The 15,469-nt window shown below is 50.9% G+C and overlaps 1 protein-coding gene across 3 annotated transcripts in view; it reads left to right on the plus strand.

The window, feature by feature from the left end:
* ogdha (oxoglutarate dehydrogenase a) overlaps window positions 1–14,398 on the plus strand; it is a 31,734-nt gene extending 17,336 nt beyond the window's left edge. For all 3 annotated transcript variants that reach the window (XM_087849573.1, XM_087849571.1, XM_087849572.1), the window contains 19 exons: window positions 842–957; window positions 1,042–1,196; window positions 1,516–1,662; window positions 1,934–2,024; window positions 2,105–2,284; window positions 2,452–2,580; window positions 2,659–2,838; window positions 6,737–6,889; window positions 6,966–7,068; window positions 7,199–7,327; window positions 7,405–7,555; window positions 7,664–7,791; window positions 7,871–8,049; window positions 8,150–8,221; window positions 8,332–8,457; window positions 11,166–11,238; window positions 11,394–11,557; window positions 11,716–11,870; window positions 11,952–14,398. In XM_087849573.1, coding sequence (XP_087705699.1) covers window positions 842–957; window positions 1,042–1,196; window positions 1,516–1,662; window positions 1,934–2,024; window positions 2,105–2,284; window positions 2,452–2,580; window positions 2,659–2,838; window positions 6,737–6,889; window positions 6,966–7,068; window positions 7,199–7,327; window positions 7,405–7,555; window positions 7,664–7,791; window positions 7,871–8,049; window positions 8,150–8,221; window positions 8,332–8,457; window positions 11,166–11,238; window positions 11,394–11,557; window positions 11,716–11,870; window positions 11,952–12,072 — 2,552 coding nt within the window. In that variant the 3' untranslated portion in view covers window positions 12,073–14,398. The remainder of the gene's footprint in view (window positions 1–841; window positions 958–1,041; window positions 1,197–1,515; window positions 1,663–1,933; window positions 2,025–2,104; window positions 2,285–2,451; window positions 2,581–2,658; window positions 2,839–6,736; window positions 6,890–6,965; window positions 7,069–7,198; window positions 7,328–7,404; window positions 7,556–7,663; window positions 7,792–7,870; window positions 8,050–8,149; window positions 8,222–8,331; window positions 8,458–11,165; window positions 11,239–11,393; window positions 11,558–11,715; window positions 11,871–11,951) is intronic.
* Window positions 14,399–15,469: the final 1,071 nt, after the last annotated feature.

The raw sequence follows: 15,469 nt of genomic DNA on the forward strand, positions 1-15,469 counted from the left end.
ATCCCCCCTCCTCCCCTGCTCCCCCTCATCCCCACTCCTCACCCCCTCCTCCCCCGCTCCTCCTGATCCCCCCTCCTCCCCCTGCTCCTCCTCACCCCCTCCTCCCCCTGCTCCTCTTCATCCCCCCTTCACCCCTGCTCCCCCTCATCCCCACTCCTCACCCCCTCCTCCCCCGCTCCTCCTCATCCCCCCTCCTCCCCCTGCTCCTCCTCACCCCCTCCTCCCCCTGCTCCTCCTCATCCCCCCTCCTCCCCTGCTCCCCCTCATCCCCACTCCTCACCCCCTCCTCCCCCGCTCCTCCTCATCCCCCCTCCTCCCCCTGCTCCTCCTCACCCCCTCCTCCCAATGCTCCTCCTCATCCCCCCCCCCTGCTCCTCCCCCTGCTCCTCCTCCCCCGCTCCTCCTCCTCCCCCCTCCTCCCCTGCTCCTCCTCATCCCCACTCCTCACCCCCTCCTCCCCCGCTCCTCCTCATCCCCCCTCCTCCCCCTGCTCCTCCTCACCCCCTCCTCCCCCTGCTCCTCTTCATCCCCCCTTCACCCCCTCCTCCCAATGCTCCTCCTCATCCCCCCCTTCACCCCGCCTCCTCCCCCTGCTCCTCCTCCCCCCTCCTCCCCCTGCTCCTCATCCCCCTCCTCATCCCCCCTCCTCCCCCCCCTCCCCCTGCTCCTCCTCCCCCCCCCTGCATGTGTAAATCTCCCCTCTCTGTTGATTAAACTTGTCTTCATCATTAACTCCTTGTGCACGTTTTTCTGTCTCACCTCTTTTCCTCCCTTCTTTCTCCTCGTTCTCCTGCTCCTCCCCCCTCCCCTCTCGCTCCGTGGTGCATCATGGGACTTGTAGGCTTCTACGGTCTGGAGGAGTCGGACCTGGAAAAAGTGTTCCGGCTTCCCACCACCACCTTCATCGGAGGCTCGGAGAGCGTGCTGCCGCTGAAGGAGATCATCCGCCGGCTGGAGGTGAACGCGCACACAGACACACACACAGGAAGTGGAAGTTTAAATGGTTTACAGGAAAATGGACGTGTGCGTGTGTTGGTGCAGATGGCGTACTGTCAGCACATCGGGGTGGAGTTCATGTTCATCAACGACCTGGATCAGTGTCAGTGGATCAGGCAGAAGTTCGAGACTCCGGGCGTGATGCAGTTCACTCTGGAGGAGAAGCGCACGCTGCTGGCCCGCATGGTCCGCTCCACCAGGTCAGAACCCCCACACACGCAGATTTATCCACACACTGGTTTTATAGGCTGGAGCAGGAGGGCGGAGCAACAGAAGACCCAAAGATGGACCCTGAGGGACGTCAGCATCGTAAACCACCACGAGCCGTTTCTGACAGCTCGTGGTGGTTTTACCCGCAGCCAAACTCGAGCTCAGTGCTCTGCTGTTTCAGTCGTAACCAGTTTGATCCTCACGCTGGTCCCATCGATGTCTGCTGTGAAATCTCCAACACGGAGTCGTTGGGAAACACGGTGCGGCTGCAGTCTGTTGGGAATAACCTGCGTGTTCACCTGTGTTCAGGTTTGAGGAGTTCCTGCAGAAGAAGTGGTCTGCAGAGAAGCGCTTCGGCCTGGAGGGCTGCGAGTCTCTGATCCCCGCCCTGAAGACCATCATCGACAAGTCGTCTGAGAACGGCGTGGAGAACGTCATCATGGGAATGCCCCACAGGTAAAACCGCACGCTGCTGTTCTGTTACCCGACCGCACGCACGTCGATGACACCTGTGTGATGTCATCAGACGAGGCAGCAGCTTCCAGGAGAAATCTGCATCCAAACGGCGAGTTTAATGGCGTCAGCGCTCCTCACGCCGAGGTTACAAAAGCAGCATTTTAATGTATTTCTGCTTCAGTCAAAGACGAGAGTAAATCCAGGCTCAGCTCACAGCCGTGTGGAGACGAACGCCGCGAGCGCTCCGTCATGGCCTCCGTGTGTCTTTCAGGGGTCGTCTCAACGTCCTGGCCAACGTGATCCGGAAAGAGCTGGAGCAGATCTTCTGTCAGTTCGACTCCAAACTGGAAGCAGCCGATGAGGTCGCTGTTTTTACCGCCGTTTGTTCGTTTACTCGCGGTTTTTCTTTCCCCGTCTGATCCAACCTGTCGTTTGTCCGCAGGGCTCCGGCGACGTGAAGTACCACCTGGGGATGTACCATCGCCGCATCAACCGCGTGACAGACAGGAACATCACGCTGTCTCTGGTGGCGAACCCGTCTCACCTGGAGGCCGTGGACCCCGTGGTGCAGGGGAAGACCAAAGCCGACCAGTTCTACTGCGGAGACACCGACGGGAAAAGAGTAGGTCCGGCCGAAGTACTCGGATACTTTATAGTACTGATACTGTGAAGATACTCGAGGTAGTTTTTCTAGCTCAGACTCGACCTTCAGGTAAAGGTGTTTCTGTGCAGGACGAGCTTTCGACCAATCACAGGCTGACTGCGTGAGTTCACGTGTTCTCTGCGCAGGTGATGTCCATCCTGCTGCACGGAGACGCCGCGTTCGCCGGTCAGGGCATCGTCTACGAGACCTTCCACCTGTCCGACCTGCCGTCCTACACCACGCACGGCACCGTGCACGTCGTGGTCAACAACCAGGTAACCCCACAAAGACGCAGACCGTGAGCCGCTAACGCAGCGCGCCGAGCGAACACCTCTCTGTCGTCGTGTCCGCAGATCGGCTTCACCACCGACCCTCGCATGGCCCGCTCCTCGCCGTACCCCACAGACGTGGCTCGTGTCGTCAACGCTCCCATCTTCCACGTGAACGCCGACGACCCCGAAGCCGTCATCTACGTCTGCAAGGTGGCGGCTGAGTGGAGAGCCACCTTCCACAAAGATGTCGTGGTCGACCTGGTCAGTAAAAACACAAAGTCTGTGTCACCTGTTTACACCAGGGTTTTAATAGTTTTGCAATTTTCATTAGTTTTTATTTTTATTTAGTTTTGACTTCAGATTTTCAATTTTATATCAGTTTTAATTAGTTTTTACCAATTGTTTGCTAGTTTAGTTTAGTTTTTATTTTTTGAAAATCCTTAGTTTCAGTTTAGTTTTGATTAGTTTCAGTTATAGTTTTAGTTGTGTTTGCAATAATTAAGTGTAACAAAATCCCAGTTTCATCATATCAGTCATTCTGCTCATCCTTGGGTATGTTGCTATTCCAGCTACCATACTGCACCCTGGACAGGTCGCCTGTCTGTCGCAGGGCTAACACGCAGAGACAGACAACTCACATTCCCACCTATGGGTTCTTTAAATAAATAAATAAAGGCAGATGAACAACCATTGATACCAGGCAACTATAAAATGTCTGTGAAGGTTCTCAGTCATCCAGGTCATTGTAGTCAAAGGAGCTTGCAAAGAAAAGGCGGTTAAGGCGTCTGGGGAGGGAACTCAAAACTGGATTATAGATGGCAGAGAGTTGGTGTCGTAAACCACCGCCTCTGTTCAAAGATGGTCGCTCACAGTGGACATAGATGCTTCTTTCACTCCTCTTTCAAACCATCTGTCCTCTTTGTCCAAAATGTGAACATTGGCATCCTTGAAAGAGTGACCTTTGACCTTTAGATGCAGATGGACAGCTGAATCTTGTCCTGTGGAGGTGGCTCTTCTGTGTTGTGCCATGCGCTTGTGAAGTGGCTGTTTGGTCTCTCCAATGTAGAGGTCTGGGCATTCCTCGCTGCTGTACAGCAAACACCACATTGTTAAGTCTGTGTTTTGGCGTTTTGTCTTTCGGGTGAACCAGTTTGTGTCTGAGTGTGTTGCTGGGTCTGAAGTACACCGGGATGTCATGCTTGGAGAAAACCCTCCTGAGTTTCTCTGATACACCGGCTACATAGGGGATGACAATGTTGTTGCGTCTGTCCTTCTTATCCTCCCTCGCTGGTGTCTGATCTTCTTTTCTGTGCCTCTTTGCTGACTTTAAGAACGCCCATTTAGGATAGCCACATGTTTTGAGTGCTTCCTCTACATGTGTGTGTTCCTTCTTTTTCCCTTCAGGCTTAGAGGGAACATGTTCTGCCCGGTGGTGTAGGGTCCTGATTACTCCAAGTTTGTGTTCCAGAGGGTGATGGGAGTCAAACAGGAGGTACTGGTCCGTGTGTGTGGGCTTCCGGTAAACTTCGATGTTGAGGTTGCCATTCTCTTCAATGTGCACAGCGCAGTCCAGGAAAGGCAAACAGTCGTCCTTTGTGTCTTCCCTGGTGAACTTGATGTTTTTATCCACAGCGTTGATGTGTGCAGTGAAGGATTCCACTTCCTGTGTCTTGATTTTGACCCAGGTGTCGTCTACATATCTGTACCAGTAGCTGGGTACTCTTACTTTGAAAGAGCCAAGAGCCTTCCTTTCCACTTCCTCCATGTAAAGGTTGGCTACAATAGGTGACACGCCTTACTTATCACCGCCTTTACCCAGGGGATGCCATACCCTGCATTTACGTCCTTTGATGTAGTCTCTCTCTTCACTTGCATACCCACCACGGAGGCAGTGGAGACTGTCAGAAAACGACTACAAGAAGACAACTCCTTGGAAGACAGGACCAACTTCACACCCGATCAGATCTGCACACTGTTAGACCTCTGCCTCACCACTACATATTTCAAATACAACGAAGGCTATTACAGACAAAAACATGGCTGTGCCATGGGCTCCCCCGTGTCACCTATTGTAGCCAACCTTTACATGGAGGAAGTGGAAAGGAAGGCTCTTGGCTCTTTCAAAGGAAGAGTACCCAGCCACTGGTACAGATATGTAGACGACACCTGGGTCAAAATCAAGACACAGGAAGTGGAATCCTTCACTGCGCACATCAACGCTGTGGATAAAAAAGTTCACCAGGGAAGACACAAAGGACGACTGTTTGCCTTTCCTGGACTGCGCTGTGCACACTGAAGAGAACGGCAACCTCAACATCGAAGTTTACCGGAAGCCCACACACACGGACCAGTACCTCCTGTTTGACTCCCATCACCCTCTGGAACACAAACTTGGAGTAATCAGGACCCTACACCACCGGGCAGAACATGTTCCCTCTAAGCCTGAAGGGAAAAAGAAGGAACACACATGTAAAGGAAGCACTCAAAACGTGCGGCTATCCTAAATGGGCGTTTATAAAGTCAGCAAAGAGGCACAGAAAAGAAGATCAGACACCAGCGAGGGAGGATAAGAAGGACAGACGCAACAACATTGTCATCCCCTATGTAGCCGGTGTATCAGAGAAACTCAGGAGGGTTTTCTCCAAGCATGACATCCCGGTGTACTTCAGACCCAGCAACACACTCAGACACAAACTGGTTCACCCGAAAGACAAAACGCCAAAACACAGACTTAACAATGTGGTGTTTGCTGTACAGCAGCGAGGAATGCCCAGACCTCTACATCGGAGAGACCAAACAGCCACTTCACAAGCACATGGCACAACACAGAAGAGCCACCTCCACAGGACAAGACTCAGCTGTCCATTTGCATCTAAAGGTCAAAGGTCACTCTTTCGAGGATGCCAATGTTCACATTTTGGACAGAGAGGACAGATGGTTTGAAAGAGGAGTGAAAGAAGCATCTATGTCCACTGTGAGCGACCATCTTTGAACAGAGGCGGTGGTTTACGACACCACCTCTCTGCCATCTATAATCCAGTTTTGAGTTCCCTCCCCAGACGCCTTAACGCCCACTCACATCCTGGGCCATCTGACCTCAGGAATTCGCATGATAAGGTGGGGCCAGGTTTCACAATGAACTCACCCGAAACTCTGGCTGATTGGGACCCACACCCAGTTCCACACCTTGGCTCAGGCGATTAGAGGATCATCAGGGGGTCCTTTTGTCCCTCTGTGGGGGGAAACTCCCACTAGGTTTATATCTGGGACTCTCCAGCATTTGACCTTAGAACTGAAGAAGCTTCTCGGATGAAGGTGAAACGTCTTCAAGTAACTTAAAGAAGTCCAGACGCTTTTCTTTGCAAGCTCCTTTGGCAACTATAAAATGTATATCTTGGCCCCAATGAGACTATTAACTCTCGCAGCACCGGGTGTTCGTAATTTTGGTTCAAGTGAATTGATAAACTTTTTGAAGGTAATTGACTCACACAGTTGTGTAGATATCCCCGTCCTGTTGTCTCGGGATGCATCACGCTGCCTTGCCTGGGGTTAGCTTCTGTTTTCTGGGGATGAGGGTTGAGTGTGCTCCCTTACCTTCTCAAGCTAAGCTAGGTTAGCCTTCTTGTGTGAGCTTTTCAAGTGCACTTTAAGGTTTGTGGGATTTTTTCCCCTTTAGAAATGTCCCTCATAATTTGTCTGTTTCCACTACAAGACACTTGCTTTATCCAAAACACAGCCATATTCAAAGTAATCCCAAACTGGACTCTGGCTCCCGACTTTTCCTGACATGATTCTGCGCGTGGACGGAGCAGCGACACAGACGAGTCGACTAACGTGCTGCCACCTGCTGGCATAATGAGACACAGCAAGAAAAAAATCTGGAAACTAAACTTCATTTTCACCCTTGACTCTTGTATGACACGCACACATCAATGAAAACTAAACACATTTTTGCTATAAATTCAGTTAATTTTAGTTAGTTTTCCTTTTTTTGTTTTTATTTTTATTTCCGTTAACGAAAATGTTTTTTCACTTCTAGTTTTCGTTATTTCGTTAGTTTTCGTTAACGATAATAACCTCGACTCACACACCTGGAAACAGTCTTTACAGTGCGTGTGTGTGTGCGCGTGTGCGCGTGTGTGTGTGTGTGCGCGTGCAGGTGTGTTACCGTCGGATGGGTCATAACGAGATGGACGAGCCGATGTTCACTCAGCCGCTGATGTACAAACAGATCAAGAAGCAGAAGCCGGTCCTGCAGAAATACGCCGAGAAGCTGATCGCAGAGGGAGCCGTGAGCCGGCAGGAGTACGAGGTAGGACCCGCCCACCAGGTGAATCCTGCTTACAGGTCACCGTGATGTCACTTCCTGAACGTTTGTCTGTTTGCAGGAGGAGATCGCCAAGTACGATAAGATCTGCGAGGAGGCGTACGCTCGCTCCAAGGACGAGAAGATCCTGCACATCAAGCACTGGCTGGACTCGCCGTGGCCCGGTGAGAGGGCGAGGAGGCGGGGTCGAGTCACTGACGGCACAGACAGCAAACACGATTCGACTCTCAGGATGTTGTTTTCACGCTGGCGTTCAGCTCCAGACTGTTAACCCCGTAAACTCGCTGTTTTCAGGTTTTTTCACCCTGGACGGTCAACCGAAGTCGATGAGCTGCCCGTCCACCGGCCTGACCGAAGACAACCTGAACCACATCGGACAGGCGGCCTCGTCCGTCCCCGTGGAGGACTTCACCATCCACGGAGGTCGAGAACGCCGCCGCTTTCTGACCCAGCAAACGGGAACGAAGACGTTCAGCTGACGCTGTCGTTTCTCGCCGCAGGTCTGAGCCGAATCCTGAAGGGCCGCGGCGAGATGGTGAAGAACCGGACGGTGGACTGGGCCCTGGGCGAGTACATGGCCTTCGGATCGCTGCTGAAAGAGGGGATCCACATCAGGCTGTCGGGGCAGGACGTGGAGCGCGGGACCTTCAGGTAAACCTGGAGGCGTGACGTCAGGAGGAGACGAGCGGCTCGTCCTGACGCCGTTAGCAAGTTAGCGCAGAGCTAGTTGACAGGTGTTCTCTGTGTGTCCCCTCACAGCCACCGTCACCACGTCCTCCACGACCAGAACGTGGACAAGAGGACCTGCATCCCCATGAACCACCTGTCCCCGGACCAGGCGCCGTACACCGTCTGCAACAGCTCGCTGTCCGAGTACGGCGTGCTCGGTCAGTCCTCGCTCTCCACAGACGATGCGTCATCGATGGCGTTTGTGTTTTTGCCTGATGGTTGTTTCTGCGTCTGCAGGCTTCGAGCTGGGATTCGCCATGGCGAGCCCGAACGCTCTGATCCTGTGGGAGGCTCAGTTTGGAGACTTCCAGAACACGGCGCAGTGCATCATCGACCAGTTCATCTGCGCCGGGCAGGCCAAGTGGGTGAGGCAGAACGGCATCGTGCTGCTGCTGCCGCACGGCATGGAGGGCATGGTGAGGACGCCGCCGCACCTTCCTCCTGATCAGCTGATCAGTGTTCCTGATCTGTGATCGTTTATAATCGACACGCCCTCGCTGCTCATGTTCTCCTCAGGGTCCCGAACACTCGTCAGCTCGTCCCGAGAGATTCCTCCAGATGTGCAACGACGACCCCGACGTCCTGCCGGTGAGACGCGCACACAGAGCAGTGATGTCAGAGCGGCGTGTGTGTGTGTGTGTGTGTGTGTGTGCGCGTGTGTGTGTGTGTGTGTTATGATGCTGGTTTCTGTCCCTCAGAACATCACAGAGGACCTCGCCGTGCGTCAGCTCTACGACTGTAACTGGATCGTGGTGAACTGCTCAACGCCTGGAAACTACTTCCACGTTCTCCGGCGGCAGATCCTGCTGCCCTTCAGGAAGCCCGTGAGACACACACAGACGCGCACACACACACACACACACACAGACACACACAAACGCACACACACACACACACACACACAGACACACACACACACACACACACACAGACACGCGCACACACACACACACACACACAGACACACACACACAGACACACACACACACACACACACACACACACACACACAGACGCGCACACACACACACAGACACACACAAACGCACACACACACACACACACACACAGACACACACACACACACACACACACACACACACACACAGACACACACAAACGCACACACACACACACACACACACAGACACACACACACACACACACACACAGACACACACACAGACACACACACACAGACACACACACAGACACACACACACAGACACAGACACACACACACACAGACACACACACACACACACAGACACACACACAGACAGACACACACACACAGACACACACACACAGACACACACACAGACACACACACACAGACACAGACACACAGACACAGACACACACACAGACACAGACACACACACACACACAGACACACACACACACACAGACACACACACAGACACACACAGACACACACACACACACAGACACACACAAACGCACACACAGACACACACAAACGCACACACAGACACACACAGACGCACACACACACACAGGCAGACACACACACACAGGCAGACACACACACAGACAGACACACACACACACACACAGACACACACACACACACAGACAGACACACACACACACACAGACAGACGCACACACACACACACAAACACACACACACAAACGCGCACAGACACAAACGCACACACACACACACAAACACACACACAAACACACACACACAAACGCGCACAGACACAAACGCACACAGACACACACACAAACGCACACACACACAAACACGCACAGACACAAACGCACACACACACAAACGCACACAGACACACACACAGACAGACACACACACACAGACACACACACAGACAGACACACACACACACAAACGCACACACACACAAACGCGCACAGACACAAACGCACACAGACACACACACAAACGCACACACACACAAACGCACACACAAACGCGCACTGACACAAACGCACACAGACATACACACACACAAACGCACACACACACAAACGCGCACAGACACAAACGCACGCACACACAAACGCGCACTGACACAAACGCACACAGACACAAACGCACACACACACAAACGCACACACACACAAACGCACACACACACAAACGCACACACACACAAACGCACACACACACAAACGCACACACACACAAACGCACACACACACAAACGCACACACACACAAACGCACACACACACAAACGCGCACTGACACAAACGCACACAGACATGCACACACACAAACGCGCACACACACAAACGCACACACACACAAGCGCACACACACAAACGCACACACACACACACAAACACACACACACAAACACAGACACACACACACACACAAATGCACACAAACACAGACACACACAGACACACAAACGCACGCGCACACACAAACACACACGCACACACACAAACACACACGCGCACACAGACACACACGCGCACACAGACACACACGCGCACACAGACACACACACACACAAACGCACGCACACACACACAAACGCACGCACACACACACAAACGCACGCACACACACACAAACGCACGCACACACACACAAACGCACGCACACACACACAAACGCACGCACACACACACAAACGCACGCACACACACACAAACGCACGCACACACACACAAACGCACGCACACACACACAAACGCACGCACACACACACAAACGCACGCACACACACACAAACGCACACAGACACACAAACACAGACACACAAATGCACACAAACACAGACACACACACAAACACACACAGACACACGCACGCACACACACAAACGCACACAAACACAGACACACACACACAAACGCACACAGACACACACACGCACGCGCACACACACTCACTCACACACAAACACACACAGACACACACGCACGCACACACACACAAACGCACACGCGCACACACACACACACAAACACAGACAGACACACACAAACGCACACACACAGACACACACATGCGCGCGCGCACACACACACACACACACACAAACGCACACACACACACAGACAGACACACACAAACGCACACACACACACACACATGCGCGCGCACACAGACAGACACACACACACACACAGACAGACACACACAAACGCACACACAGACACACACACACACACAGACAGACACACACACACAAACGCACACACACAAACGCACACAAATGCGCGCACACGCGCACACACACAGACACACACAAACGCACACACGCAAACGCACACACAGACGCACACACACACACAGACAAACGCACACACGCGCACGCACACAGACAAACGCACGCGCACACACACAAACACGCACACACAAACACGCACACACAAACACGCACACACAAACACGCACGCGCACACAGTAAAACCGGTGTTAGCCTTAAAGCAGAGTCTGGGGGCGTAGACGTGTGGACGACTCATCACGCGTCTCCCTGTGAAAACACGCTGTCATGTGATCAACTTCCTGTTTGTGTCCCCAGCTGATCATCTTCACTCCCAAGTCTCTGCTGCGTCACCCCGAGGCCCGATCGAGCTTTGACGAGATGCTGCCCGGTAACGCCTCCACCCACACCTGCAGCGCTAACGGCTCTGACGAACCCAGCCTGAACCCTTCTTCTCATCCCATCCTCCTCTTCTTTGTCTTTTGTTCGTCTTTATCCTTCTTCCATGCTTTCCCTTTTTCTTCCACCTCCTCTTCCTCGCTGCAGGAACCCACTTCCAGCGGCTGATCCCAGAGGTGGGCGTGGCGGCCGAGCGTCCAGAGGCCGTGAAGCGGCTGATCTTCTGCACAGGAAAGGTTTACTACGAGCTGACCAAAGAGCGGAAGAGCAGAGGCCTGGAGAACACGGTGGCCATCAGCCGCATTGAGCAGGTACACGCATGCCACACGGAGACTTCTGATTGGCTGCAGCCAGGGGCTTACGGTGTCAGCTGACTCATACTCTAAAGTAGCTTTAGTTACAGTCTTTAGGGAACTCGGCGGCAGTGGCTGGTGAACAGGCAGTAACGCCACGCCGTCTCTCCCCGCAGCTCTCCCCGTTCCCCTTCGACCAGGTGAAGGCGGAGACGGAGCGCTTCCCCAACGCCGACCTGGTCTGGTGTCAGGAGGAGCACAAGAACCAGGGTTACTACGACTACGTGAAGCCTCGCATCAGGACCACCACGCAGAAAGCCAAGCCCGTTTGGTAACCACCGTCACCGTCATCATGATCAGACCGTCTGTCCACCACCGTGCAACCTCTGACCACACCCTCTCTGTGTTTCAGGTATGCTGGCAGAGACCCGGCAGCCGCTCCCGCCACAGGAAACAAAAACACTCACCTGATCGAGCTGCGGCGCTTCCTGGACACGGCCTTCCACCTGGACGTGTTCAGAGACCAGCAGTGATCACGTGACCTGCAGCACCTGGAATCAGCCCTCACCCGTCTCGCCTCCATTCACACTCACAACACACAGTCAGCCCTCTGTACGGCTGAGCACCCCGCACAGCAGGAAGTCCATTCAGAAAATCACCGACCAGAACAACACAGCGGGAGGCGGAGCCTCAGATTCAAATTTAAACTTTATTCTCCTGGTTTGTGACGGACAGAAACATTCCCGTAATCATCAAAGACGAAACGAGCTGCCGTTTTTCTCTCTGAGCTGTCTTTGTCCATCAGACCTCACATTAACGTCACCATGACGCCGAGGGAAGCTAAAATCAGACAGATTCTCAATGGACTTCTGAACTGACGTCCAACTATTAGCACTTTAACGCATTCACACATATACACGGTCATCATCTAATCAGGTCTGAAACATTTGAGACTAAACCAATCAAAGTCTAAAAATAGCAACATTTTGGCATAACAGCAGGTTTACACCACGGGCAACAAAAACGTTGGTCTTAAATTAGATATATTTTGAATGAAGTCTGGTGCTGTTCACGTCTTCAGATAGTAGCTGTTAGCATCGTTAGCGCTTCCTATTTAAAAGCAATGGGAGTCCAGCTAGCTGCAGAGAGCAGGTTTTTTTCACCTTTCAGCAGGTGAGTTCGCTCATTACGGAAAGGCTGATGCGTTCAATGACAGTGAAAGTCACAGCAAACAGATCTGCTCTCAAACAGCCAGTTCAGAAGTCCATTAAGAATTTTTAGCTTTTCCTCAGAGTCAGTGATGCATCCTGCTCGGCTGCTTCGGCACCAAATCAAGCTAAAAACAAAACCGGAGAGGAAAACTGGAGCTTGTTATTAACATGTTGGTATTAAATTAGCCCACCTCGCTTTGCTGGCAGTGTCAGGGTTGAGGTCGCCTTCAGGCTCAGCTTCACCCAACCAGCAAGGCTGCTCAGCTTCAGCGTACTCTTCTCACCTGGGATAAAGCTTCAGACTTTTTTAAACCTTTTTAAACGTATTTAAAGCAGGAGGGTCTGAAACAGGAAGGCGAAGGAAGCATCGTAACACTGATGAGAGTTCAGAGCGTTTCAGAGGTTTAACTCTGACATATTTGTTTGTGAACGTCTAAAAGAGTAAAATCTGCTCTTAAACTAAAGTTTGAAGTGTGGAAGGCGTCAGATTCATACGCAGAGTTTGAGTTACAGAGTTGGACCTGAGAGAAAAATAAACTGAACTACAGCATGAATAATAATATGCAGTCTTAAATTAGATGAATTCTCATTAGAGTCTGGTGCTGTTGTTCTGTTTTAGTGTGTGAACAGTGTGGCCGAAGAACACTGGTAGTTTACAGCTGTGTGATTTATTTATTCTAATGAAGTCCAACAGCAGGGAACACTGGGAATTCAAACAACACAAGAAAGCACATCTAAAATTGGGAGAATTTTGAATGAAGTCTGGTGCAGTCTGACCAGCGGCTCAGATTGCTTCTCAGTAACATTCGTCTTAAATTGGGTAAATTCTGAATGAAGTCTGGTGGGGTTGTTCAGGGTATTTTGTTGCAGAGATGTTTGGTGTGACAAGGCAATGTCACGACTCGATAGCTGTCCTTCGTCAAACAGTTGCTGCAGAAGTTTCTATTTCTGCAACTTTACAGGCAACAGCAACCTGCTTATGGCAACATGAAGGAATGATGCAGATTTGCTTTAGAAAAGGTTCATGTGGAGTTGAGCCTGAATGACCTTTGACCCCACTGTCCACACGGTCACTCTCCAGCTGTGATGACAGAACTCTTCATCCTCATCATCATCAGGATCCAGTCTTCTACTTCTTCGCACAGAAATCCTGATGAGTTGCAGAAATGTTTTTTGTTTATTTTTTTTAGCTTTTTAAAATGCTCGTTAGCATCATTTGCGCCCCCTGCTGGGGCGGGCTAGCTGGGAGAATCACTGCAGACAGCAGGTGGTGGTTTTTACCTGTCGGCAGATGTGTCCGTGTGTAATTAGAGGCAGCGCTTAACACTGAGATTTTATTATCTTTTACTTTGAAGGGATCTTTGGGGAAGGAGTCTGCGACACGAACTCAACCAAAAGCACTGCTGATGATTAATTTAACCCCTCGCTTCTGGCCCCGCCCCCTCCTCTCCGGCGAGCGTTCATCCCGTGCCAAAATGGATCGCAAGCGTCTCGTGTTTTTAGTGTGTTTGGCATCCGGCGAGCGGCAAAACGGTCGGCCGCTGGTGGCGTTCTGCGAGACAAAGAAAATGATTTATTTATTTTCATAAAGGGGAAGTTCTCTCATTATTTTGCTTCATTCAATAAAGAAATCTGTATGTACTGAGGAGCCCCGCCTCCTGTGCTTCCTCACTGCTGACATCAGCTGTCTGCGCACGCTCATTTCACACCAGGTAACCTGCGGGGTCAAACCAACCTGTGACATCATTGTAAATCATATTTATTCATATATTCAGTGAAATCAAGTGAATGGACTTCACAGACAGAAGAAGGAATTTAAATTGGGTCAGTTTTGAATGAAGTTTGGCACGGTTTGAAATTCTGGATAACTGAGCGAAATATTCTGTATTGGAAGTTCTTGATGCAAAATGTTTGTTGTTGTCTAAAAAAGGCAGGATTATAAATGAAGTCTGGCACTGCTCAGTCAGTGAGACTGAACCACATTTAAAATGAGCCGTGGCGGGCTAAACCTAAGACATGTGATAAGGTTACAGAACTCCCCATGACTACAGTATGGTGTTAAATCAGATTATTTTAAATGGATTGAGGTTCTGTTCGATCACATTTGATCTTCTGCTGAGGCATGACAGGAGGTTAAAGTTGTTTTCAGATTTATTGATTAATCAGAGTTTAGATTAATCAATCTGAACTCCCAATTATACTATTTCAAGCACTGGAGCCACTGACATTTTTTTGATTAGTACATCATGAAAAACAACATCTGAAAATGGTGAAATTTTGAATGGACTCTGGTCGTTTTTTAATAATTCAGTTCAACACTTAATGACACGCTGCGTTTAAGCCAGGAATGTGTTTTTATTCCCAGAAGTCAAATGCAGATGCTTTACCTGATTTTACTGATATTTAACAAAAGGGGAAAAAAGTTGAATTTTATACCATTGGAAGGACCAGAGGATGAGTCTAAAAATGGTCAAAAATTCGATGAAGTTTGTTACTGTTTAGTGAAAGACTGTTGGCTTTAAATAATTCACTCTTATGCCAGAAATATGATTTTATTGCGTGAAGACGTCTATGGAGACGGAAGGTTCTGGAAGAAAAGTTTGGTAAGTGGACTTTTACTCGTATTTGATCTGATTCACATGCAGGAAGTTTGTCTGAAGGGCCAAAAACAGCGAACAAACTGGAACTAAACTGCTAATTTGGGTAAATTCTGAATGAA

This window comes from Neolamprologus brichardi, chromosome 12 (genome assembly GCF_056152115.1).
Source record: "Neolamprologus brichardi isolate AB-2024 chromosome 12, ASM5615211v1, whole genome shotgun sequence".
Lineage (NCBI taxonomy): Eukaryota > Metazoa > Chordata > Actinopteri > Cichliformes > Cichlidae > Neolamprologus > Neolamprologus brichardi.